At 37.4% G+C, this 24808-nt stretch overlaps 2 protein-coding genes across 4 annotated transcripts in view; one reads left to right on the top strand and one right to left on the bottom strand.

Moving 5' to 3' along the window:
• LOC118408734 (vacuolar protein sorting-associated protein 13A-like) overlaps positions 1-11846 on the bottom strand; it is a 27632-nt gene extending 15786 nt beyond the window's left edge. The window contains exons 1-6 of the mRNA XM_035809585.1: positions 11687-11846; positions 6760-7047; positions 3455-3498; positions 2877-2919; positions 2521-2620; positions 1770-1867 (exon numbers count right to left, since the gene is read on the bottom strand). Coding sequence (XP_035665478.1) covers positions 1770-1867; positions 2521-2620; positions 2877-2919; positions 3455-3498; positions 6760-6859 — 385 coding nt within the window. The 5' untranslated portion in view covers positions 6860-7047; positions 11687-11846. The remainder of the gene's footprint in view (positions 1-1769; positions 1868-2520; positions 2621-2876; positions 2920-3454; positions 3499-6759; positions 7048-11686) is intronic.
• A 3736-nt stretch (positions 11847-15582) lies between these two features.
• LOC118408744 (WAS/WASL-interacting protein family member 1-like) lies at positions 15583-22858 on the top strand. Of its 3 annotated transcripts, XM_035809602.1 has the most exons (5): positions 15583-15741; positions 16066-16380; positions 20163-20270; positions 21536-21767; positions 22593-22858. In XM_035809602.1, the coding sequence occupies exons 2-5, from the start codon at positions 16209-16211 to the stop codon at positions 22744-22746; spliced, it is 666 nt and encodes a 221-aa protein (XP_035665495.1). In that variant the 5' UTR covers positions 15583-15741; positions 16066-16208; the 3' UTR covers positions 22747-22858. The 3 variants fall into 3 exon arrangements, with proteins under 3 accessions (XP_035665495.1, XP_035665497.1, XP_035665496.1); XM_035809604.1 differs by lacking the exons at positions 15583-15741; positions 16066-16380 and adding an exon at positions 16451-16567; XM_035809603.1 differs by lacking the exons at positions 15583-15741; positions 16066-16380 and adding an exon at positions 16959-17149.
• Positions 22859-24808: the final 1950 nt, after the last annotated feature.

Below are 24808 nucleotides of genomic sequence, written 5' to 3'. Positions count from 1 at the left end.
CATAAGTCATTTTTTTTTTATTTCGAGGTAGCGAAATAAAGTCTTCCGTTTCATAAGTTCCTAACCCCAAGTAGTTGGAAGAGCCGACTAAGATTTTGATTGGCACCGGCAAAATCGGTAGGTGCTATCTCATTATCTGTTGTCTAAATCTACATTTTAACAGCATTATCATTCTTAATAGAAACAACAGATATTTTTTACAAGTATTCTACAACGTGTTCATAATTCTTTTTATTTTGTGGCATCAAAACAAGATCCTAAATTTTATCATTTCTTCGCGTATGTGGGGAGGGCACCCGTAACAACAAGTCGTCGGTAAACTTTGCAACAGATGAATGTACAAAAAATTAGAATAAAATGCGAAGTATTCACTTACCGGCGCCTGCAAAGTATCGACAATCAGCTAACGGAAGAACCGCTGCTTCTTTTGACGTCTGTCACATCTGTGATTTCTGCTGTCCAAGGTTTGCTGCTTCGAGTAAGTAGTATAATTTTTCCCCCTTGTCGGCGCACGACAAATAATTTTTGTACATTCTTTTTAGTATAAATAACGGATACAGTCATCGCCGTAAACCCAACCTCAGCACAATGTCGTACAAACATCAGCTGCTACGTCTAGACGTGAAGTCTTTGGTCCAAAAGTGCGCAAAATTTAACAAACGGACATGAAATCCACAGAAATAGTCACCTTCTGAACATAAGTCCTGCAACCGCCGGAGTGTTCAACGGTCTGAAATTCGAATTCACCCGCTGAAATTGGCGCATGTGCAGAAGTTAAAACGTCATGTTTCCCGTGGGGATCATAAGAAAAGACGCAGCCGTCTACCGGCGTCGGGTGACTAAGTATTTTATAGCCCCATCAGTGGCCGTCTCCGACGGCAATGGAAGGTCTTTCAGCCGTTCAGGCGTTCACCATAAAAACTGACAGAACGGCACGGACGCTCACGATGTGTCCGCGGCCGTTTCGGACGGCAATGAACGCGTCTAGAACGTCTGAAACGCGCTCGGACGCCATTGGACGCTTGTAGACGCCGTCCGGGCAGTTTCGGACGCTTGAATTTTCACAGAGGGAGACCAGCCCAATTGCTCACTATGAGTGGGGACTAACTGACCCAATAGGCAAAGCAGGGGTTACGAGGGCTGCTTGGGAGATTCCCTACCCCTATTTTGACCGGAATGGATTGATCCGCTCGGGTGGATGTTCGCACATCTGGCGGGTTCTTTAACGTGCATAGGGTATGGCTCTCCCCATACACGGGACCTCCATTTAACGTCCTATCCGAGGGACGACTCATTTTTCACTTGAGTAAAGTGAGGAAAGTCGTGTAAAGTGCCTTTCCCAAGGGCACAAGACCGGCAACACGGCAGGCAGATTCGAACCGGCGACGTCTCGGTCACGGGACGAATACACTACCACTGTGCTACGCGGCCCCACTTGAGGTAATAGATTCCATTCCATTCCATTCCTGACAGGATGTTGTGTTCTTGTACACAGTTTTCCTCACTCCATCTGGGTGTAAAATGGATACATTTGTATGTGTACTTGACTAAATCCTAAATCGGTTAGAGAGGTAAAAGGCAGTGAAAGGAGAGGGATGAGTTCTACCCTCCAATACCGTACCCATCATGCAGGCACAGTGCATTAAGCTGACTAATTAGTAACACCTCAAAACCAATGAGACCTTTATATATGTACATAATATGTAAATATATAAATTTATGAATAATTTATAAATTTCAAACAATTTTTTTGCAGAAAAATATATGACCTGGTTGGGCGGGGCTGTTTTGGGGCGTGTCCAGCTCCTGTAGCTTCTTCCTCTTGACAGCATCCAGCAGCCTCTTTTCTTTCTTAGCATCATATTTCCTGAAACGAATGATGACAACCGTATAAAACAAAACAGGAAGACAATGCAGAACACTAAAAAAAAAGGTTAAAGTTGCCCGTACATATCTGTGTAGTTGCGTAAGGGTGGTGCCCATCTCCATTTCTTTAGCCCTTGGGCCACACATTTGTGCAAGTCACTACAGCAGGGGGCTAGTCCACTGGTAGTGATGTGTGTTTAACTCCCAATAATACTCTGCTGAGTGCTAAGAAGAGAAAGCAGCGTGTACCATTTTTAAGTTCTTTGGTATGACTCGGCCGGGGATCGAACTAACAATCATCATCTTTATCCATGGGGTTAAGTGTACATCTCATCTTTTCTGTTGTATTTTTAAACATGGTGTTTAGAGACAGTGGTTTCAATATTTTCAAATGAAGTAGTTTAAAACCATTGTCTTGATATTCCTAAATACAAAGTCTAAAAACAATTTATGTAAGCTACCCCACGGATAAAGGTACATTGTATACTGGCATCACATGTAGTACTAATTAGCTTTGTACACACAACCAGAATCAGTAATCTCAAAATCCATATGACCTTAGACAAATAATTCTTGATTTGCATAATATGAAATATGATGATGAAATGATATAAAATACAACAGTTACTTCAGACAGCTATATACCATACATACCTGTCTGTCACTGGCCCAGCTACCACATACACTCCCTCCAAACTGGCTTTAACAGGAGAGGTATAGAGACTGGTCCAGGGAATCTCCACTGACAGTTTCTCTGCAATAGCAAATTGAAGAAAATACAGTTACCACAGTTAGCTATACTGTAACATAGCATATACCTTCCTAAAAACTAATTTTTCAAAGCTGTTTTTTTGCATATAACATTACATGACTCTCAATATTTAAAATATGTACGTCAGATTATAGCCAAAACATTGAGAAAATAAAACCTACTTAGAAATACTATGTACAACACACTTTCATTTGATAAATCAATGTTCAAGTTTCATGTATATTATGCTGTTCCTTACCTACATATCCAGCCTTCACCTCCAAAGGCAGCTCTAGTTCATACTATAGTGAGAAACAATTAGAAAAGTGTACATACACACAGCTCAAAATACCACCTGCATATGCAGGTTAGTGCTGGTAAAATTGGAGCTGTGTAGGTATTTCTGGTGTCTACCTGCACCTAACCTGCACTGGTCCATGTATTAGGTTTTATACACAAATGTCCTATGATGTATACGTAGATGTCTATGGATTGTTATAAGCTGCATTGACTGTTACCACCTATAAAGTATAGAAGAAAATAACTTAAGCAATGGTTCCTGAACTATTTTAGCATGATCCATACTTCCTAAATTCAGAGTGGTGCAGGTAAAATTTGTCTGGTGTAATTTTCAATGTTACCTGCACCAGTGCAGATATGCAGAAAAAAGTATTTTGAGCCCTGATACAGTAACAGCCTCACATGTGACCATTACAACTGTTACAACAAAAATTAATGTACAATTCATTCTGTGTTGCTGTTGCGCATGTGAAAGAAATTTCAATCAAACTTTTGCATGTTTGTTTGTTTGTTTGTTTGTTTGTCTGGAAAACTTACCAAAGCCTCTGGCCGGAGTTGGAGGTCTTTCAATTCAACATCACCTGAAAGAGGAAAACAAAAATGTACATCTTAAAAAACATGTACTAGGTACTAAAAGTTAGGGTACATTAGAATGTCCCACAACATGAAATCTCTGAGGAAATTTTGAATCCAAACTCAGAAATGTACTACAAATGCTACAAATGTAGTTCACGGACCAATGCAAGTTGATGGATGGTGTTTTCAAACTGCAATATTTTCCACAATGTCATAATGATTATGTTTTTAAAAAAGTTTTAAAACAAAGCAGATTTAAAGCATTGTCCGCCAACTCAATATCCCTAAACACTTTTTCATCGGTTACGGATATAGGTCACCCCACGGATGAAGGTAAAGTAGCATTTAGCTGTTCAAAGCAAATCCATAGCTTATCTGTTTTGGAAACAAAAATAAAAAATGGTAACGCTAGTTCACCTTTATCCGTGGGGTAACCTATATCCGTTGAATTAAGAAACGGGATATCAAGTCAAAGGGCGGTGGTTTCAACTTGCAGCATGTTCAAAATTTTATAGTTTGAAACCGCCATCCGTCTACTTGATATCTCTAAGTATCATGTTAAAAACAACGGATATAGGTTACCCCACAGATAAAGGTGAACTAGCATTTAAAATGTACAGCAGGTTTACAACTTGACAAACCTGAACTAATTATTTTCTCTGTGTATGACAAAGGGAAATAGGGAATGTGAGATAAGAATATTTTGCAATAAAAAAGTTTCAGGAGAGAATGAAAGAATGAATGAATAAAGGAACCAATAGAAGGAAATGATGAACAAACAAATAAAGACATATTATGTTCTCAAAGTCACCTAGTTTGGCAGAAGGTTGAACCAATCAGATGCATATATACTGAATGCTAAACATTAAAGCATGGCAGACACCAAAATGCATCTTTAGTTGAAAAGTGCAAAAAATTCTGAATCAATACAAACAGGTGTGAAAAAGATGAAAAAAAATTACATGATTCATAGTCTGCCTGGTCAAATTAATAACTCTATCTGTAACCAAGACAAACCTAAGGCTAAGTCTAATGCATTTGAAATAAATGTTAAAAATCTCTATGATAGTTTAATAATTTTTTTTATGTATAAAATGTAATGAATTGGGGGAAACATTGAATTTGCAATGAACCATTGCTATATTGATGTTGCCCTAGAGAATTTCAAGGTTAGTAAATTCATATTATAATGCATAGTGTAGACATGCCAATTATTACTGTCTGTCTGAGAGCAATCAGCCTTAGCTAATTAGGGATAATTAAGGCTCCATGACTAATTGTCCTTGATAACTATGATAATGGGTCAGCATGACATGATGTATAGCTGTAATGTGTTTAGAGTCGATTCCGAGTCACCGAGAGGGTTTTGAAATAATATTTGTAATAAGTTTGAACTATTCTAAGCAAAAGAATATTTCAGTCACTGAAGTTCTAAATTGTTCAAACATTTTTTTCCTCTATAAAAACTTTTATTATCCCCATAAACGAAGGTGCTAAGCTGGGCCTTTTGTTTGGGCCTTGCATTTTTAGATTTTCTTTTGTAGACACTGGGGACTCTTTTTTGAGAGGGTGGCAGACAGACACAATTTCCTGTACTTGGCAGGAATGTGTGAATTGCCCTCTTCCCAGCCCACTGACCCAGTTTCATCATTTTGTTTCACTGTTCGAACATGTGATCACAAATGATGAATCTATGTTGGAACAGTTTAGAAACTATTAATAATGAATTTGATGTTAGAAATGTTTCTAACATGTATGAATACTATAGAAAATATTTAGAACATCAAACAGATGTTATAAATAGTTCTAAACAGTTACTTATCACATTTAGAATGTTATAAAGATTTCCAAAATGTTGGAACAAAAGGCAAGAAATACCCTCTTGGTAATGTGGAATTGACTCTACTGATTCATTTCTATTGTATACACTTGCAACTACAAGTAAATAAGAACTGTAAATAGATTGCGGGCAAGGTCATAAGTTATGCAAACAATGCTATAAATTGTTTGTGATTAATTTGGGGATGCCGTACATCCTAACTTCACATTATGTCTATCTAATTTTGTAACATCAATTAATTCTGAAAACCTGAGACAAAAAAAAAAGACAAAAACATGAAACTGATACCCAAGACATTGATCTACTTGTCATACATGTATGACCTGTTAACAATTGTATTTTGTACCACGTATGTCTAAAAAATGTGTATAGAATTTTAATGATGTTAACTGTACTTCTGTTATATATTTTGTTTGACCCTTACAAAAGTATACCTCTGGAAAGCAGCCAACAGGCCAATTTGAGTTTTCCTGTCAGTGAATAAACAGAGACTTCAAATATTGTATCATGCAATATTAGAGAATGCTGAATGGATGCAGGTACAATGCTAATGTTTTATTCATAAAGCATATCACACATAGTTAAGCTTTGTATACTGTGCACACATTGAATGTGTTCTACATTCAGAATCAGAATAAGACTAAATGTAGGTTGTATGTATATTTTGAAATCTTTTCAAAAATACAATTATCAAATCAAAAACTATTGATTATCTCTCATACATGTAGTAGCAGGAGTGTGATTTTTAGAATGAATTCAGTTTGAAATCACATTATTATATTGTTTACAGTAATGAATTCTTTGTGATTGTCAATTAGATTACGTTGTAAGACTGGTTGACATTTGACTCAGTGTACAAGGTACTGTCCATGGTACTGATTTGCATATCCATACCTCTGGGTATTTACTCAAGCACCTCCCTAACAATTAAAGAAATCTCATTCATGCAAAAAGATCTATAGCAGAAATTAAGATTCACTGGAGTAATTTTGCTGTAAACATACATTTCTAACATCCCTGAATGTAATAATTGCTAACACGGAAAACAATTATACCAAAATCATGGATTGAAAATTTAGACTAAATTTCAGAAACCATGCAACACCTCCCTATAGCAATTAAAGAAATCTCATTCAAAAGTATAGCAGCAATTAAAATTCACTGGAACAATTTCGCTGTAACTTAAGCATACATTTTATATAGACAGAATGTAATAATTGCTCTCACTGTAAACACGAAAGTAATCATACAGAAATCACGGATTAAAAATTAACGAGACCAATTTCAGTAAGCAACACATGTCCCATGACACATTTTAGTGATGTTCCGTGACATGGTGTTGTGAATGATGTGATTCCATTTTCCAAACACGAAATACAACAGTTTTTCTGTGATAGCATGGTATATTATAAGAGTTGTTTCTTACCTCCGAAAAGACTGATTCCAAGATTGGTGGTATCCAAGTCCTCGATGTATTTTCCCAGATAGGTGTTTAGCAAACCGGCCACAAGAGACTCGAGAACCATATTGCAGCCGGACGCCTCTTCCTACATTCACCTTGACTGTCAATCAAAAGACAGAAGGGAGGATAACCAGCTCAAATCCATCTGTCTCCAGCCTCCTCATTGGTGGATGCAGCCTAGATGAGATGGGGATCGGGATTGGTCAGCTGGAGATGTGACCTGATTTCAGATTTATGGAGCTTCATTAAGCCCTGTGGGGATGGATCAATAGGTTTAGGGATGGTACATTTGATAATCATGGAGAGGGGTGAACAGAGTAGTCTTTTATATACAAATTTAGCAGGGAGGGGGAATGAGAATAACAGCAAAGTGGCAATTTGCTGGAATGTCTATAATGTTGGTTCTCCTTTATCCGTAGGGTAACCTTTATCCGTTGTACAATTTGTATATAAAAGGGTATTTGGGGATTGTGAAGTTGAAGGAAGGTATACATGTTGTACATGTAGTTTCACATTGTAATACTGTATCTTGAAAATGTTGACATTTGAAACCCATGTCGTTGACCTGAAACTCTAAATGCCCATTTTTTTAAAAACCTACGGATTAAGTTGAACTAGCATTACAGCATTATATGTGTATTGCAATTGCTGTACATAGATTGAAGCCTCAGATCTATATAAAATTATGTATATTATGGCACATTTGGAAAGACTGTTAACACTGAACACATGTACTTTTTAATGTGCTACCAATAAATATGAATATGAAAATAAAAAATCAAACAACTAAAATAAGAAAATCATTATATCTAATATTTTATCTAATATAAAAAGGATAATATTCAATGAACATACAATTAAGTATACCGGTATGCTTGTTCAAAATAAACATCCTTCTCATATTATTGAACCAAACAAGTCATACATCCAGTTCTTGATTCCTGTCGCCACTGGTGGTACGTTTAATTCTGTCTGGGAATTGTCACAGTGAACACAGCAGCCAGTTTGGAACCCAGCAATACAGTTGCAAAGAAATGTTTATTATTCCTTACAGTAACCAACATTTATAATAGACTTTTAGAAAGTAGATATTCATAGCTTTCTTTTGATGTATAGCTTTAAAGGGTTTACTGAAAGGAAAGATACAAAAATATACTAGTGAAATAAAAGTAGTACCCCCTATTTCAAGAGGGTCTAGAAACCCCAGCACTGAGACTACTTTTTGGTCAGAAACACCAGCAACTTAAGAGTTAAGATAAAAACTGTGCATACGGCTGTCAGTTTTGATGTTTGCCTTGTTTGCCCTTTAAAGAGCACTTTACGTACACGTAAGCCTAGGTGTTAGGTTCCCGCTTGGCTGTCGTATTTACTATCATAATGGCTTCACAGACGGGATTTCACTTGATAACCAGGCGGCAGAAATCAGTGTTTGCACAAGGCCATAATTAAGGGGGCTAATACCACCACCTGAAGCACTTAATGCTAGTTCACCTTTATCCGTGTGGGGAAACCTATATCTGTTTTTTTCAACAAGGTTTATCTCGGGATATCAAGCTGCTGGAAAGTTGCTTGAAATTGGATTATTTCAAAAAACATTACAGTTTAAATTTACCTCTTCCACTTGATAATTCACAACAGTTCCTGTTTTTTTTTTTACAAACAACAGATATATATGTTACCCTGCAGATAAAGGAGACTTAGCATTACATGTAGGCACTAGAGGTGGGTACCAGAACAGATAATTTAGGTACAGGTATGGTCCAGAGATCATTCTGTAAAATTGTGAATGGGTAATACAATATTTCATTTTACTACAAAGAAATCTGTTTAATGGAGTATCTGACTTCTATTGTCATTCTAAAATCCTATCATGTAAACAACACTATAAATGCTTCTGTTAACTTAGACCGAGTTTGACTATAGAAACTAAGTTCAACTTGTTCAATGACATCATTTTCTTGGGCCGGCAAGCCCTAAGAAATGTGAATGTCTGCCAGTAATCATGTTCATTGTCTAATCAGCCAAAAATCGGGTCCGCTGATTTTTCAGGTCTGTTTTTTTCAGGCTGCTCAAACGAGAAAAACGTTTTGTACGAGTAACAACCCCTAATTGCAACATCCTCTGCAAACAGCCATTCATGTCTCGTGCACAGTGATTCCGGCACTCGGAATACTGATTGGAAAACTGCCTTGTACAGAATACTTTAATGTGAACCCTGAATTGAACCACTGCTGAAGTAGTCAGCACACAAACACAATAGCTTAGTACAAAATAACCACATGTAAGAAGGATCTATATCATGTTGTATCAACAAAATTATGCAAACAGTACAAACATGTTTATACCCTTTTTAAACACAAGGTATTTACTGTATCATGTATATTTATTTCATAATTATGCTCTATTCATTGAAATGCACCACATTTGAAGAAAGATTCATCCAATTTTTATTATTATTATCATGATGATATTTCTTTTCAAGACGACTGAGTAGACTCTTTAAAACTTATTGAAGTTAGTAGATTTCCACTGGAATCCAAGACGGCCCATCGTATATAGTTCTAAACGAGACATAGATTCATTATGTTATAATAAAATTTAGTCAGGATACAAAAGTGGACATTCAGTGCCACACATGAAATTTGGTATGTCAAAGCAAAATCAATATGCATAACTCAACGTCAATTCTGTGTCAAGGTCAAAAACAATAAAGATCAAAATTTGAAATGGAGACAAGACAGGTGACTACCTTTTTAGAATGTCAGACAGTAAATAAAGGTTTGCTCAACTCATACTGGCAACCTGGAATGTTCATGCATATTGGACAACCTTGCATTTGGCCCACTGGGCAACCTGTCGACGAAAAGTATTTCAAACACTGTTGAATCATTTCCTAAATGTTTTTTAAAGGGGCCTGAGAAGAGGGGTAAAATGATTGGGCAAGGCTATTGCTAGGCCCCAAAGTACCAGGGAATTGGGACTGAACTGGCTACCAACAGGCCATTCAAATGCTACATGACTGCAGCTGTGTAATCTTGAAAATCAACAAGCCATGTTTTCACAAATTGCACAAACAAAAATAATTGGGGAAGTTCGATTCTTTTGGGTGCTGAATCAATTATATTGCTTCAAGCTGTAATGAAACGGTTTGTTCTTTGATGATACAACCTGCGTAATAAATAATGCCTACCTACGTCAAATTAGATTGACAAATTGACCCACTAACTGCAGGGTTTATTTGTTTGTTTGCATTGCATACCCAGTATACTACCTCATGACCTTACAAGTTACATGCCAGGTTTGTAAGTTGAACAGTACCAGCTGGATATCCGTTCACTTTTTATTTGATCCATTCAAACCTGTTGACCAGGAAGGTAACTCTACACTAAAGATGAGTGTGGTGGGTTCTTCAACATGCTCAAGGTGTAGCTTTCCTTAAAACACAGGACCTCCATTGAATGACCTATCAAGGGTCCTGGCCTTAACCAAAGCTTGTACCGGGGCACTTTTAAACCTGAGTGTAGTCAGGAAAGTCGTGTAAAGTGCCTTTCCTAATTACTAGTAAGGGCACAACATCCGAGGAGTGGCAATTGCTAAGAGATATGAAAGAAGGACCTCTAGGTCCTTGGCTGAACGCACCCTTACATATAATGCCAACACAACACCATGCCAGGGGTATAGCACACTACTGATATAAATGATGTAAGTTGGATACATACTAGCTTTACCTCCAGGTCAGATCACATCCCTAACAATGTACATTGGTTTTAATCCCTAATGGTTCATAAACAACAACAACCACCAGGAATTTGAACTTTTTACACCAAGGTCCAGGGATCAAAATGCAAAATCAAACATATTGAGTTTTAGTGTGAAATGTTTTCAGGGCACTGACACGTAGCACTCATATATATACATGTATAAGGAGCATGAAGAACTATCAAAAAGAGTTTTTCCAGGCTAGCTACCAGTACCTGGTGAGTAGATCAAATCAATCAGTTTGGATATGCATGTTGTGTGAACTTGTCACAACTGTTTGGTACAAACCTGGTGTGTTACACCATAAGGTGGCTTTCTGGGTATAAAATACAAACAAATCATAACACATTACATAATGCTTAATGTACTATTGGTTAAGGAGGGGAGAATTTAAATTTACAATGTCAGTTGTCACTTTTATAGATTACTGTGGTTTTGGCAGCTGTTAATCCATAAAATCGTTAAACATCAGGAATGTCACGAGATCATGACAATAGTGATATGTTGAACATGTACGTAAACATCTTCAACCCGAAGTGCAAACAAATTGCATTAACTATATATCATAAGGGTTCATACAACTTCAGCGGAAAATGTAATCTGTATTTTAAAGTACATACTTGTGTTACGCTATGAGGCTGTTTCCTGGGTATGCAATACAGTGTATGAACATGTCATAACATAAATCATAACATTTAACATCCTATGTTACCGGAGAAAGGGGCATTTAAAGTTGTCATTTTCATACATTCCTGTGATTTTGAGCACAGCTATCTGCAGCTCTTAAACACTAAAAATCGTTTGAATTTGTGAATGTCACGAGATCGCATTGAACACGTAACGTTAAAACATTATGATCTTTAAAAAAGGTGGGAGGGGGCATATTTTTTCAACAAATTGTCAATTGTCATTTTCATAGATTCCTGTGATTTTGAGGTCTATCTGCAGCTCTTAAACACTAAAATCGTTAAACATTGAGATTGTCACGAGATCGCCATATGTAATGCATTAAAAATTGAACACGTATGATAACATCGTAACTACCCGATCTGCAAACAAATCGAAGTGACAGTATCGGAATTTCGCCTTTCGTGCAACTTAAACGTAAAAACTAGACAGAATTTCAAAGTACCTGAAGTGTCTTGGTGACTTATGGACGTCCTTAACTTCTTAGTTTGGATAAGATGTCGTCAGGAGCAAAGTTTTAGCGATTTTTACTCCAGTATTTTGGAAGCTTGTTGTCTGCTGTTTTTCCCGGAAGTGCACCTGTCACTTTTAAAGTGTCAAAGGTCAGCCAATTATGTACCTGCTACATAGCATCATCGCGCGGTATGTTCGATGACAAAATGCGACGAGGAGATGATTTTTGATGTAATCAGAAATGTTTTAGGTTTTATGCAACCCGCGTTTTAATGGCTTTGTTACATTTTGTTGCGCTGTCTTCATAGCTTCTACAAGTGACGTCAGTCCCTATCCATTCCGCTAGGGGCGCTAGTAACTACATGCAATGTGGACATAACTTAAACGTTTTGTTACGAGTCTCAAATATGATATGCATCATTATGTTATGGTCGTATGAAGAAGTGACAATAATGAAATTCAGCACAGTGGCGGACAAAAAACAGTGCGATTGTCTTGTTTTGTATACGTACTCTGAAACTCTTATAATGTCTGATCCATACATACATTAATGCACAGACTATGAGGTTTGATGTACTCAAAGCTAGATGACCCAGGATACCATGTTTTTAAAAATTGTGTTGGGAGCTGCAGTACAGGTGTCACCATGTCACCAACTTTGACCATGAAGAATATGTTTTTAGTTGTTCCTGGAGTGTTGTGGGTATATAAGTGGTGAACAGCATAACCCAAGAAGCTGTTTGTGGATCTTCGTGCTATTTGGTAGGTAAGTAGCAGTTGTGTAAACTAATATCAAATTGAAAATACTCTACCTTACATTTTCAGTTGGTACTGCAGCGTGCTTTGTTTGTGCGTGCGTTTGGCGGCATACAACATTACTCGATAAGCTGTTGATGGATCAGCATGATATTTGGTAGGTGAGTGGCGATCTTGGTAAAAAAAAAAGGTGTGCTTTGACGGTTATACATAATCTTCGGTGGATAGATGATAATTCAAAAATCAACGTTAAGTTTGATAATGGGCTTCCGTCTACGAGTTACTGTACTGCAACAGAGGTTCAAAGTTTGAGGTTAGATTTTCTGTGAGTGCTACATACAGTCGTGATTCTTGTAGATAGTTCTTGCCACGTGGAATACGTTGTGAACGTTTGCTTAAAACTGCACTCAGCCTTTTTGTTTCGACTTCCAATAACTCGGCAAGGGGTCGGCGGATCGTGGTGCCTTTTGGTAATACACTACATAAATACCTTAGATAGTGTGTTATATTTTTATTATGCAAATCATTAGCTAATTTCTATAATCGTTAAAAATATATAGATTACAGTATGAAAGCACATGCCAACGTCATAGAAAATTAACGTCAATTCCAAGGTCAAAGAAGAAGATGTGAAAGAACAAAAATGAAGAATCGTCCGGTATTCCATACATGTGTTTGGCTATGGTATAACCTTCTTGTATACTTAAATGTAACGATGAATGCTACTTTTTGTTTATTTTTCATTCGTACGTTCGCATCAGTTTCGGAGCTTCTAGAAGATGCCATCCATATGATCAAATCAACATGGCCTAAGGGAATATACCTTACACGTTAACGTGTCGGGGGAAATATAACCATGAATACAAAGTTACTTGGTAGGCCAGTCCAGTCATGCGACATGTGGTGGAAAATTGGAACATTATCTTACAATTACAAAACAAAGTACGTAGTTACAAGCATGTTTCTTGGTGGATTCTTTTTACCTCCTTTAAAAATGGAGGTACTGTCTAGACTCTCTCTCTCTTTCTCCATGTGTGTGAGTTTGTCTCTCTCTTTGTGTGTTTGTGTGTTTGTATGCTAGTATTTCCCAGTATTTGTAGTCATCAAACTTAAAGAACCTCTGGTTGGATTGCATGATATTTTGTATCTTTGTAGGTATAGGACACTAGTTGGCATTCGTTTACGAAGCCTAGCTGAGAGCGAGAGAAAGAGAGAGAGGGGGTTAGAGAGAGGGGTCTACAGCTATTAATCATCTACTAAGTGGTAAAAATAGGAACATGTGTGGCATGTGCAAGTTTATGACAGATACAAGTTTGTTCAAAGTATGTGTGTGTGCGTGTGTGTAAAGTATGACTTGCCTGCATGTACATATATGTAATCAAGAACACGAAGTATCATTCTTAAGATTCGATGTGCAATAACATCTGAAGGCTTTTTATTTTTGTACAAACCTTGATTATCAATTGAATCATACTATTGATAGTTGGATATGATTAGAAATTGTACTTAGCAGTTAGTTAGCACTTTCCTTTTTCAACATTAGCACTTTTATTTTTATTTTTAGGCAAAGTTTTGAGTCGTGCCCCGATATGTAAAAGACGTATAGGAGTTCCTCGTCCGACATATTTTCTTACTCGCTTGATTTTTGTGTATCGGACATCAATACATCAGCCGTGTGTGATAAACTGCCTACGTGAGTTCCAACCAAAGGCAATTTACTAAAAAGCATTGAGCCGGTCCTTCAGCAAATGAAGTATTGAAGATTAGGCCATTAGAATGCGATTTCATGTATTTTCAAAGTAACCTTGTATATTTCATATTTCGTAATTTTTCTCTTCTTTTTTTGTGCGCAAATCTAGTGAAAAAAATTGAATTTTGTGTGAATATTGTTTTGATGTAGATGTTACTTAAGAATCAAGACTTGGTCATTTGTTTCTGAATTTTCGATATTCAAATTTTCACTTCTCATTTCTCAATGATCTCAGAGTATGATATTTTGCTCCTGAGACATTTACGTACAAAGTTAATCTTAGAATCCATACAACTACATTTAAAGTCTTAAAATTGTTGATAATTTAATCTTAATCGTATTCAAAACTAAATCCATAAGTTAACGCTGGTTATCTTTCCAACATTTGTTTTTGTATTTAGTTTTCAAATTTCCATCTTTCTTTATTGTCTGCAGAAAAACGACTTCGATGTATACGTAAACAAACTAACAATACTTCGAATATATGTTCCATATTTTCCCATTATTCCATATTTTACTTTACTTCCGAAGAAGATAATATTATTTTGCCTGTTTGTTTTTTGTAAAGTGGTGTCTGTTAAAAGGATAACTCAAGAAGGCCTCGGTGGATTCTCTGGATTGTGTAGATATTTAGTGTATCATTAGTCCTTAATGAGACCTGGAAATGGTTAAATTCCTGGGCCCCCTAGCGGCTTGTCCATTTATTTTTTAATCATGAAAGCTAGATGTTCATTTACTAGCATCATTGACCACAGCAAACTCTGTGGAATTCAAAGATTTAGTCTTAATTTCAGGGTTTCTTTTCGAATGATGAGCACCAATGTGTTATATTATGGCATGCATAGTAGTGATGCCAAAAGGTGGTATCTCAGTGCACTTGAGACACCGGTGCGGCACTGCGGGATTCGTTATTTGAACTTAAGTACTGCGTAATACATAAAATTATGACTAAGAAGACAGCAGAAATACACAAAACGTAAGAAACTTTGTTCCTTATCTCTGAAATTCGTTGAGTGATCTTTTGAACCCCGCAGTCGCACCGGTGCCCCAAGTGCAGTGAGATACCACCTTTACGATATGAGTGTAGCATGCCCTACGCGTACATTAACATAGTGTAGCTCTACGTAAAATTCGTCCTTTATCTCTGAAATTCGTTGAGTAATCTTTCGAACCCCGCAGTGCCGCACCGGTGCCCCAAACGCAGTGAGATACCACCTTTACGGTACGAGTGTAGCATGCCCTACGCGTACATTAACATAATGTAGCTGTACGTAAAATTCGTCCTTTATCTCTGACATTCGTTGAGTAATCTTTCGAACCCCGCAGTGCCGCATCGGTGCCCCAAGAGCAGTAAGATATATACCACCTTTACGGCACGAGTGTAGCATGCCCTACGCGTATGTTAACATAGTGTAGCTGTACTGGAATTCGTTTTGTTCAGGTCACGTTCTGCTAGAGGCAAGCAAGTTATTACCCCCTCATTTGCATAATCTATGGGTTTTATTAGAACGCGTGCGGAATGGTGGCACCGTGAACCATGGGTCGGTAAACTTCAAACACTGTGAATAGCTTGGATGCATGGTACATACCACAACATCATCTCCGATGTGCATCAATTTCTTACAAGGTATCGTTTCTTGCATAGGTTGTATAACTCATTGTTTCTGACGGCTTGCTGCAATGGTGTGGTATTGCAGATAACCTGTGTGAATTTTATATTCACGTTTTGTTACGTTAAATTTTGATGTATGTTTCCTTCATATTTACAGTCTATTTTCTTGGAATTAGAATTTGCGGGAATTGGGTGTGGGTATTTACTGGTGTCATGTTCTAAGAATAACGTTGTTTTATTTTCTATTTTCCAGGGAATGTCTATTGTTCCGGGAACATCGATGCCTACCGGGGCCCCCAGTGGAGGCATTTCGGATCCAGTACCCCCTCTTAGCTCACCAGTGCAGTAGTTAATACATTAGACGCTATTCAAACGTTCAGGTGTAACAACAACAACATGATTCGTAACGGCCACGTCCAGCAAGGACCGGGGCACGCTAAGCTTGTCTGCGGGATCTGCATGCTATTTTTAGGCATGTTTTTAGGGTTGGTCGGCGTGCTCCAAACGAGCCTTGGGTACGGTACCAATCTGAAAGTGGCCTTTCGACATGTGGGGCCCAGTCTTTTGGGTGAGTTCCAACATTCTCACTTACCGTTTATATATATCTAGTTACTATAGCTGATATGTGATACCACAAGGAGATCATCGAATGTAATATAACACCGTGTTCTAAATATAGCATTAACCTCATACTATTTCGTAACACTTAACACTCATACGTATACAAGAGATGTGGGCTTATTCGTATTTCATAGGTAAGTGAAAGAAATTGACGATTTATTTCGTGGCATATGGGATCGATACAAAATTATGAGTATGATATCGGTGGTAATATAAAGCAAGTAACCGTCCAATGTTGTCAACTGTCATGTTTGATATCAATATGCAAAACAGGGTCAGCTTTGGGGCATAGTACGCTGTAGGTTCGCATTCGTTTTTAGAATAGTAATATACGTTGAATATTGAGTAGGTTCAATAGCCATTTACGTATTTGACGCTTTATTCTATGTATCAAATAAATGTTGACCTATATTTCGTGATGATAAGATTATGTTTCCGCTGTAATAAATTGTTAATGTGATTGTAGAATGCCACATTCTGTTATGATAAATGTGAGGTTTTTGAGCTGAAGTTTTTATTGAGTTCGACGACACCATATCTATAAAACGTCATGGGGATCTAAGAGGGGATTTTAAAACTCTTAGCTTGTAATATAAAGCCTTCTATTTATAGTCATATGTTACTTTCTAAGTGTTGGGTGTATCGTAATGATGAAGGTCGTGATTTGAAGGGTTGTTTGTTGTTTCCCGGTCATGGGTGTTGTAATTTCAAGTGTTGTATGTATACATGTTTTCCTATCTTGGGTGTTGTAATTTTAAAGGATTGTATGTATATATATGTTGCTTTTTTTGTTGGTTTTGGGTGTTATAAAGTAAAGGGTTGTATGTTAACATGTTTTTCAGTAAAGGGTTGTATGTTAACATGTTTTTTCCTAGTGTTGAGTGTCGTAGTTGTAATGGTTGTATATCGATCTGTTGTTTTTCCAATTGTTGTAATTTGAAGCGTAATGTGTATGTTGTTTTCTTAGACTAGTCTTGGGTGTTGTAATTGTAAAGGGCTGTTGTTTTCCCAATATTGGGCGTTGTTATTTGAAGGTGTGTGTGTGGACATGTTGTTTCCCAGTGTTGGGTGCTGTAAATAGATGGGTTGTGTACGTATTATTATGGGTGTTGTAATTTGAAGGGTTGTATATATGTTGTTTCCAAGTGTTGGGTGTTGTAATTTGAAGGGTTGTTTGTATGTTGTTTCCCAGTGTTGGGTGTTGTAATTTGATGGGTTGTATATATGTTGGTTTCCCAGAGTTGGGTGTTGTAATTTGAAGGGTTGTATGTATGTTGTTTCCCAGTGTTGGGTGTTGTAATTTGATGGGTTGTGTATATGTTGTTTCCCAGTGTTGGGTGTTGTAATTTGATGGGTTGTATATATGTTGGTTTCCCAGTGTTGGGTGTTGTAATCTGAAGGGTTGTATATATGTTGTTTCCCAATGTTGGGTGTTGTAATTTGATGGGTTGTATATATGTTGTTTCCCAATGTTGGGTGTTGTAATTTGATGGGTTGTGTATATATATATATAGTTTTCCCAGTATTTGGTGTTGTAATCTGAAGGGTTTACATGTTGCTTTCCCAGTGTTGGGTGTTGTAATTTGAGGAGTTGTATATATGTTGGTTTTCCCAGACTTGGTTGTTTAAATCTGAAGGGTTGTATATATGTTGTTTCCAAGTGTTGGGTGTTGTAATTTCATGGGTTGTATATATGTTGGTTTCCCAGTGTTGGGTGTTGTAATTTCATGGGTTGTATATATGTTGTTTCCCAGTGTTGGGTGTTGTAATTTGAAGGGTTGTATATATGTTGTTTCCCAATGTTGGGTGTTGTAATTTGATGGGTTGTATATATATATATATATAGTTTTCCCAGTATTTGGTGTTGTAATCTGAAGGGTTTACATGTTGCTTTCCCAGTGTTGGGTGTTGTAATTTGAGGGGTTGTATATATGTTGGTTTCCCAGAGTTGGGTGTTGTAATTTGAAGGTTGTATATATGTTGTTTCCCAGTGTTGGGTGTTGTAATTTGATGGGTTGTATATATGTTGTTTCCCAGTGTTGGGTGTTGTAATTTGATGGGTTGTATATATGTTGTTTCCCAGTGTTGGGTGTTGTAATTTGATGGGTTGTATATTATGTTTCCCAGACTACTTTTGGGTGTTGTAAATATCTATCTATATGTATACATGTTTTTTAACAGTCGTTGGTGTTGTAATTTGAAGGGTTGTATGTACACATGTTGTTTTTCTAGTATTAGATGTTGCAATTTTAATTGGTGCTTGTTAGATGTTTGTTTTTTCCAGTGTTGGGTGTTGTTGTTTGAAGGGTTGTATGATATCATATACAAGTTTTACCAACGTTTGGTGTTGAAATTTAATGGGGCTTTATGGTTCCAGTGTTGAGTGTTGTTGTTTAAAGGGCTGTATATATACAATTTGTTTTACTAGTGTTTGGTGTTGTAATCTAAAGGATTGTATTATAATGTTTTTCTAGGGTTGGGTGTTGTTATTGGTTGTATCAATACATGATGTTTTTCCAGTGTGATTGTTTGAAGGGTTGTATACATGTTATTTTCAAGTGTTTTGTGTACTGTTGTACCTTACATTAGGTTGTAACATTAGCAAATTGCACAGTTTTCACGGTGTTGTATCATCATATAGTTTGTTAGCTTGTATCCTTAAGGGTTGTATGTATACATGTTGTTTCCTCAGTGTTGTATGCTGTATATTGTTTACTAGTGTTGGTGTATGACAGTGATAAAAGTTGTGACTTGAAGTTGTATACTAAGTGTTGTAACATGCTATCCAGGGTTTCTCGGTGCTGGTTTCGCAGTACATTATACTGTAATCTGAAGTCTGTGTTGTATTCTAGTGTTGTAACATCATTTCCAATTTCTGGGCTGTATTTTGCATGTAGTGTATTGCATTGTAATTTCGAGTGTTTAGCTGTTTTAGAATTGTCTCCCAGTACTATAAGACACTGCGTTGTAAACCAAAGGGTTGCATACCTGTTGTAACTTTGCTTCCCAGTGTTGTTTGTTTGAATAGTGCTGAATGTTGTAATATGAAGGGTAGCAATCCTGCTGTAACTAACACTTAATGCCCTGGTGTTATTACAGTACATCATGTTGTAAATGTTGTAATTTGAATGATTGTATAACTGTTGATGTAAAAAATACATAGGTGAGGTAACGGATATCTGTTTTAATACCGTTTCCTAGGGTTAGGTGTTAGTATATCATGTCGTAAGCTGAGGTGTTGTATTACCTGTTGTAACTTGGCTTATATCATACCTGTGACGTGAAAACGTTCGATACGGGTGTTCCGGACCGTGTGATAACTTTCCGTATCACGCAGGTTCTAAGTTTTATCACACAGGCTTCCTTCGAGTAAATCGAACTATTTCGAACGGGCCGAATATGGCACGGCTGAAAATTCGAATACCGGATTCGGACGTTAGAATTGCTGTTGTTACATTCTTTTGTTCAAGCACACAACATCTTATCAATTTTTGGTGCATTTCGCATCGAAATATGTGTTTTCTTAGGTGGATATGACATAAATAGAATGACATAAACCACCTGTGGGTCGGATCACCCTCCGGCCTTTGGGCGATCTATCCCGCGGTCGGGCTGGTGCCCCAGGTGATACGGAATACACCGCGTTGTATTCTATATTTCCAAGTGGTCACAATTGTCTTAGAGTGCTGAATGTTGTAATCCTGCTTTAACATAATGGTTGTTTTCCAGTGTTGGGAGTCCTGTTGGTCATCTGTGCCATCGGATGCTGCGTGAGCGCTCGGAGGGAGGCCCGGGAGGCCCACGAGCACCAGCAGAGGGAGTGGGAGTCCATCGCAGGTGAGCAACACATCTTGTTGCCAAAAATAGTTACTCAAGCAAATGGGCATGATACTGGGAATGGTCATACGTTTCAACTATTATCCAGTAGTCGTAACTGGTCTTACCTTTGTAGCTTTTGAACCTTCAAAAATGTCTTTCACCCACTTTTACATCTTAATTCATAGTTAGGATAAACCTGTTCCTCAAGTACATGTAGATCTCTTTTGCACAAAAATTCACAGCTAGGATATAAAAACCCTATCCAACAAGATATCTTCAGTGTCACTGACGAAAACGCCTGGATAGTAGTTGAAACGTCTGACCGTTTCCAAAACCATATCCAGTTGCTGAAGTAACTATTTTTTGGCGAATATTATAACCTAGATGTCTAACCTTCATCGGCATCACATCTTGTCATCTTTTATTCACACCGATAGATTGACACGGGTGTAAATCCGCCGGGACTAAGGATCGATCTGTTATCCAATACGTTACAGTAATTGACTGTTAAGGCAATATCAATTGCATACAGCGGTTCTCGGGACTTTCAGTGAAATAGCCTATTGGACAATTATCTTAAGGGACTTTTTATGCGAAATTGGCCTCAAAAGTGAAATCGGTCTCGGGAACAAAACCTTCGTGTGAATGACATATACAGCAACTTTTTAGCATTTTAGCATTACAGTATTTGGTATTTCTGAAGCTGTGCAAAATCAAGCTGCACAAAGTACACAGGATTTCTGAAACCATCTCAATAGACCATCCCCATGTAAACAATAACATTTTGTCACTGGTAGGTTTTCTAGGATTAAGTAATTTAGGTATTCACTTCAAGCTAGCTAGATAAGGAATTCAAAAGAGGTGATCTTACTTTTTATGTAAATTAATGGTAAGAAAAGGCTAAAAGATAAGAATTTTGGATAAAGGGGAAACTAAGATTTTTCAAACAATTCTTCAAATTTGGAAAAGCCATAATTTTGTTCAACATTTACTGACTAATATAAGCTGTTTTGTCATGTATCATTATTCTTGCATGGTTTGCATATGTTTGATGTAAGAAGTTGCTCATTATTTGCTTGAACGAAAAGGTACACATCAGAAAAGATTGGAAGTATTCTGCATTTGCTCACAAATGTTAGATTCCTTATCTAAATCTCTTCTTGTGTGAACCCTTTTCAGACATGACCATGATCAGTTTCACCCTGGCTCCAGACGTGAAATATTCTGCATTTACTCACAAATGTCGGATTCCTTATCTAAATCTCTTCTTGAACCCTTTTCAGACATGACCATGATCAGTTTCACCCTGGCTCCAGACGGCACCATCCAACCCAGCATCCATGTAGGTCCCAACCCTCCGGACACCTCACTCCCACCGTACAGCTCCAACAACGTCAGGCCCACGGCACAGTACGGGTGTACGCTCCCCAGCCCTGGGGAATCACTCCCCCCACCCCCACCCTACACCTCTCAGGAGCACCTTCTCACAGAGGAAGGGGGCAGGCAAGATGACAGGTAACAGTGTTCTGGAAGTACTTTCACAATGCTTACATATGCTATATAGGTACTGTCCGTGGTGCTAAAAACGCTGTTGAGGTAGTTTTTTTGGTGAAACCTTAAGAGTGGATCCAAAATCCCCATATTTCACAAAGCAAAGTGAAATCTGACATTCTTTGTATAAAGAATGCTTTATACTTTACAGCTCCTTGTACTAGTCTGTCCTTGGTGCTGAAAATTGTGATACCCTTACATTGTATGTTCTGACACTTCTGTGTTCCAACATGCTTACAATATGACACCCCTATCTTAAGTGTTAGGGCTACTGTGTCTATAGATATTCAACAATTGCCATTGATCATAGTAATAATCTTTATTGCAAGCTCATGCCCGTAAATGGGACAGACCTATGTTCTGATGGCCCTATATTTCTGCACCGCATTTTCCGACACCCCTAAGTTCTGATGTGTCTATGTTCCTACATCCAAATGTTCCTACATCCCTAAATAAGCTTTGACACCCTTTGTTGATGCCCCTATGTTAAAACATCCTAATATATATTCTGACACCCCTTAATTGGGACACCGCTATTTACACATTACGCCCAAATGTTCCAACAATTTTAAATTGGAACAAAGGGGGGGGGGGGGGGGGTGGCTGGGTGATGTATCTCTTTTAATGGAGATTCAAACAAAAGCATATCTTTGTTGGTAGAGTCCATACTTGTTTTGAGCTTTGATCCATTTAACACAAAAGGCACACTCTTGGAGACTATTGTATAATACAATGCAATAATAAGAATCCAGATAACGCATGTGAAAATGTTTGTTTACTTCATCGCAGGGCTCGTCAGATCAAGAGGTCTGCCAGCAGTCTCTCCGCAGCTCAAGACAGAACCGGTGGGGACAGAGCCCCCCTCCCCACAACCGGCACCCCTCAGGCCCCCCCTCCACCTTATCAACAGACAGAGAAACCACCAACAAGCACAGCAAACTGAACAGCTATTTAGTCCTCCAGTTTACAATGAAAAGTCTTCTGTAAATAGTTTCATCAGGTTGGTAGATCAATCGAACAATGTCTTCTTCGTTTCACAACATTCTTTTAATTCTTCCGTAAACATTTCAGCGATTCTCTGTCACCCATCGGTGCAATGCAATAGGATAAGTTCAGAGTGCAACGATAGTATTTGTTTCCTTTTCGTACTGATGAAGGCTACAGATAGGCACCGAAACGTCTACAGAAGATTTAAAAGGAGGTTGTGAAACGAATAAGACATTTGTTCGAATGAAAAGTCTTTCTTCCAAAAAGGCTACTGTTACTATGAATTGTATGTTAGCATAGCGTTGGTTGTACTAATTACATAAAAAATAGTTCATTGTATAAAGATTATCACATGAGATATATGTAGAAATAACTTTGACAATCAAGTAAGCAAAGCTAACATCTTTCACGGGTAATGAATACAGTAAGGGCTTCCAAAGAGCTTCCATTTTATAAAGCATCTGCTTCAGTCTTTATTGCACGAGTACAGGTACAATTTAATCTTGGCTGCCTATGGTCATTAATTTTTTGGCTACACCTCAGGGGTGGACGCATGTTTCTGAATGCTGAATGCCACAATCAATGAAAATGAATCTACATTCCTGCCTTTATTTGGCAGCTTTGAGCTGCCACCTCTGGCTGATATAGATTTTTCAAATGAAATTTTCTAATGTGTTTTTTTTTACTCATTAGATAGATAGTTATGGGAAAACCCAAGCTTGAATATAGGTATAAAAGGGCTTTTGTCTGACGAATATTTTCTACACTTCAGCATGACTTTCTCAGCCAACTGGCACTGATATGTCTTTCATGAGCATGAAATGTAACATATACAATGACAAATTCCACCATAATGCACATTATAAATGTAAAAGATGATTATCAATAACTGATTTCTGTACTTCATATGGTTGATATGTATCTTTGCCTTGTGTATGTACATGTATGTAAGATTTGCATGTCATTGACAAATTTTATTTCAGAAAATTTTGTTGTACCTTTGATGTTTCTAACAGGAAAATGTTTCTATGAATTAGGGGAAGAAAAGGTCACTGGACATTCCGGGTGCGGCCATTTTTTGTTTGTATTTTACCCACAATACCCTACCTTGATTGTGGTCAGTGTGACTGTAAGGAAAGATTGGCCAAAAATGTGCAAAGTTGCAGCAACAATTTTCGCTTACATGTAACGTTTTGACCTCATAATGTGTATACTTCTAACTACAAAATTTCTTGAATACGAACGTGCAAATTTTGAACCTGTATAATATAATATACGAAAGTGCAGATAGTTACACAACTGGGATTCAGGTATAGTATAAAATTTGGATAAATATACTGTCTTCCAAAAGCCACACGGCACATCATAGTTTGTTGGAAAATTAAGTGCACATGCGTGGTAAGCATCTAAGATACTGTCTAAGGGTATGAAAGAGCTTAATCTATTGTATCATGTATGTTAAGAGATTTATTGATATTCATCGGAGATTTATTATACAGACAAAATGTTACTAGTAGGTAGGATTTTAAGGGCTGTACAAAATGAAAAAATTTGCAAGATGCACTTTGTACAGCATTTTCATGTGCACATTATATGGTCTTACAAATATCAGGTGATTTGTATGCAATGCCCTTCCTTAAAGGAAGGTTAAAACAGATTAATGTAAAGATTATTGATGTTTTGCCATGAATTATGATAGGGGTAAAATTATGATAAATTACATTTGGGGAGAATTCAGGGTATGTATCAATAACTACTAAGAAATCCTGTACCTACATGAATTGTGCAATATAGAGTACGTTAATATCATATAGCAATGAAATACTTTGAACACATTTAATAAAGATTGCACTGCAAGGTAATGCAAGAATAGATTTGACTTTATTTCTTATCAGTTTGTTGTCATTCTATTCATAATAAAGGGGGTCCTGGCACTAAATGTTGAGTTCTGTGCACTGTATGTGAGTGTGATCATGCTTGTATGTTTGTGTGTAGTAATTGTGTATAGTACATTTGTA

This window comes from Branchiostoma floridae, unplaced genomic scaffold, assembly GCF_000003815.2.
Source record: "Branchiostoma floridae strain S238N-H82 unplaced genomic scaffold, Bfl_VNyyK Sc7u5tJ_377, whole genome shotgun sequence".
Lineage (NCBI taxonomy): Eukaryota > Metazoa > Chordata > Leptocardii > Amphioxiformes > Branchiostomatidae > Branchiostoma > Branchiostoma floridae.
This window is presented reverse-complemented; position numbering and strand designations above follow the sequence as displayed.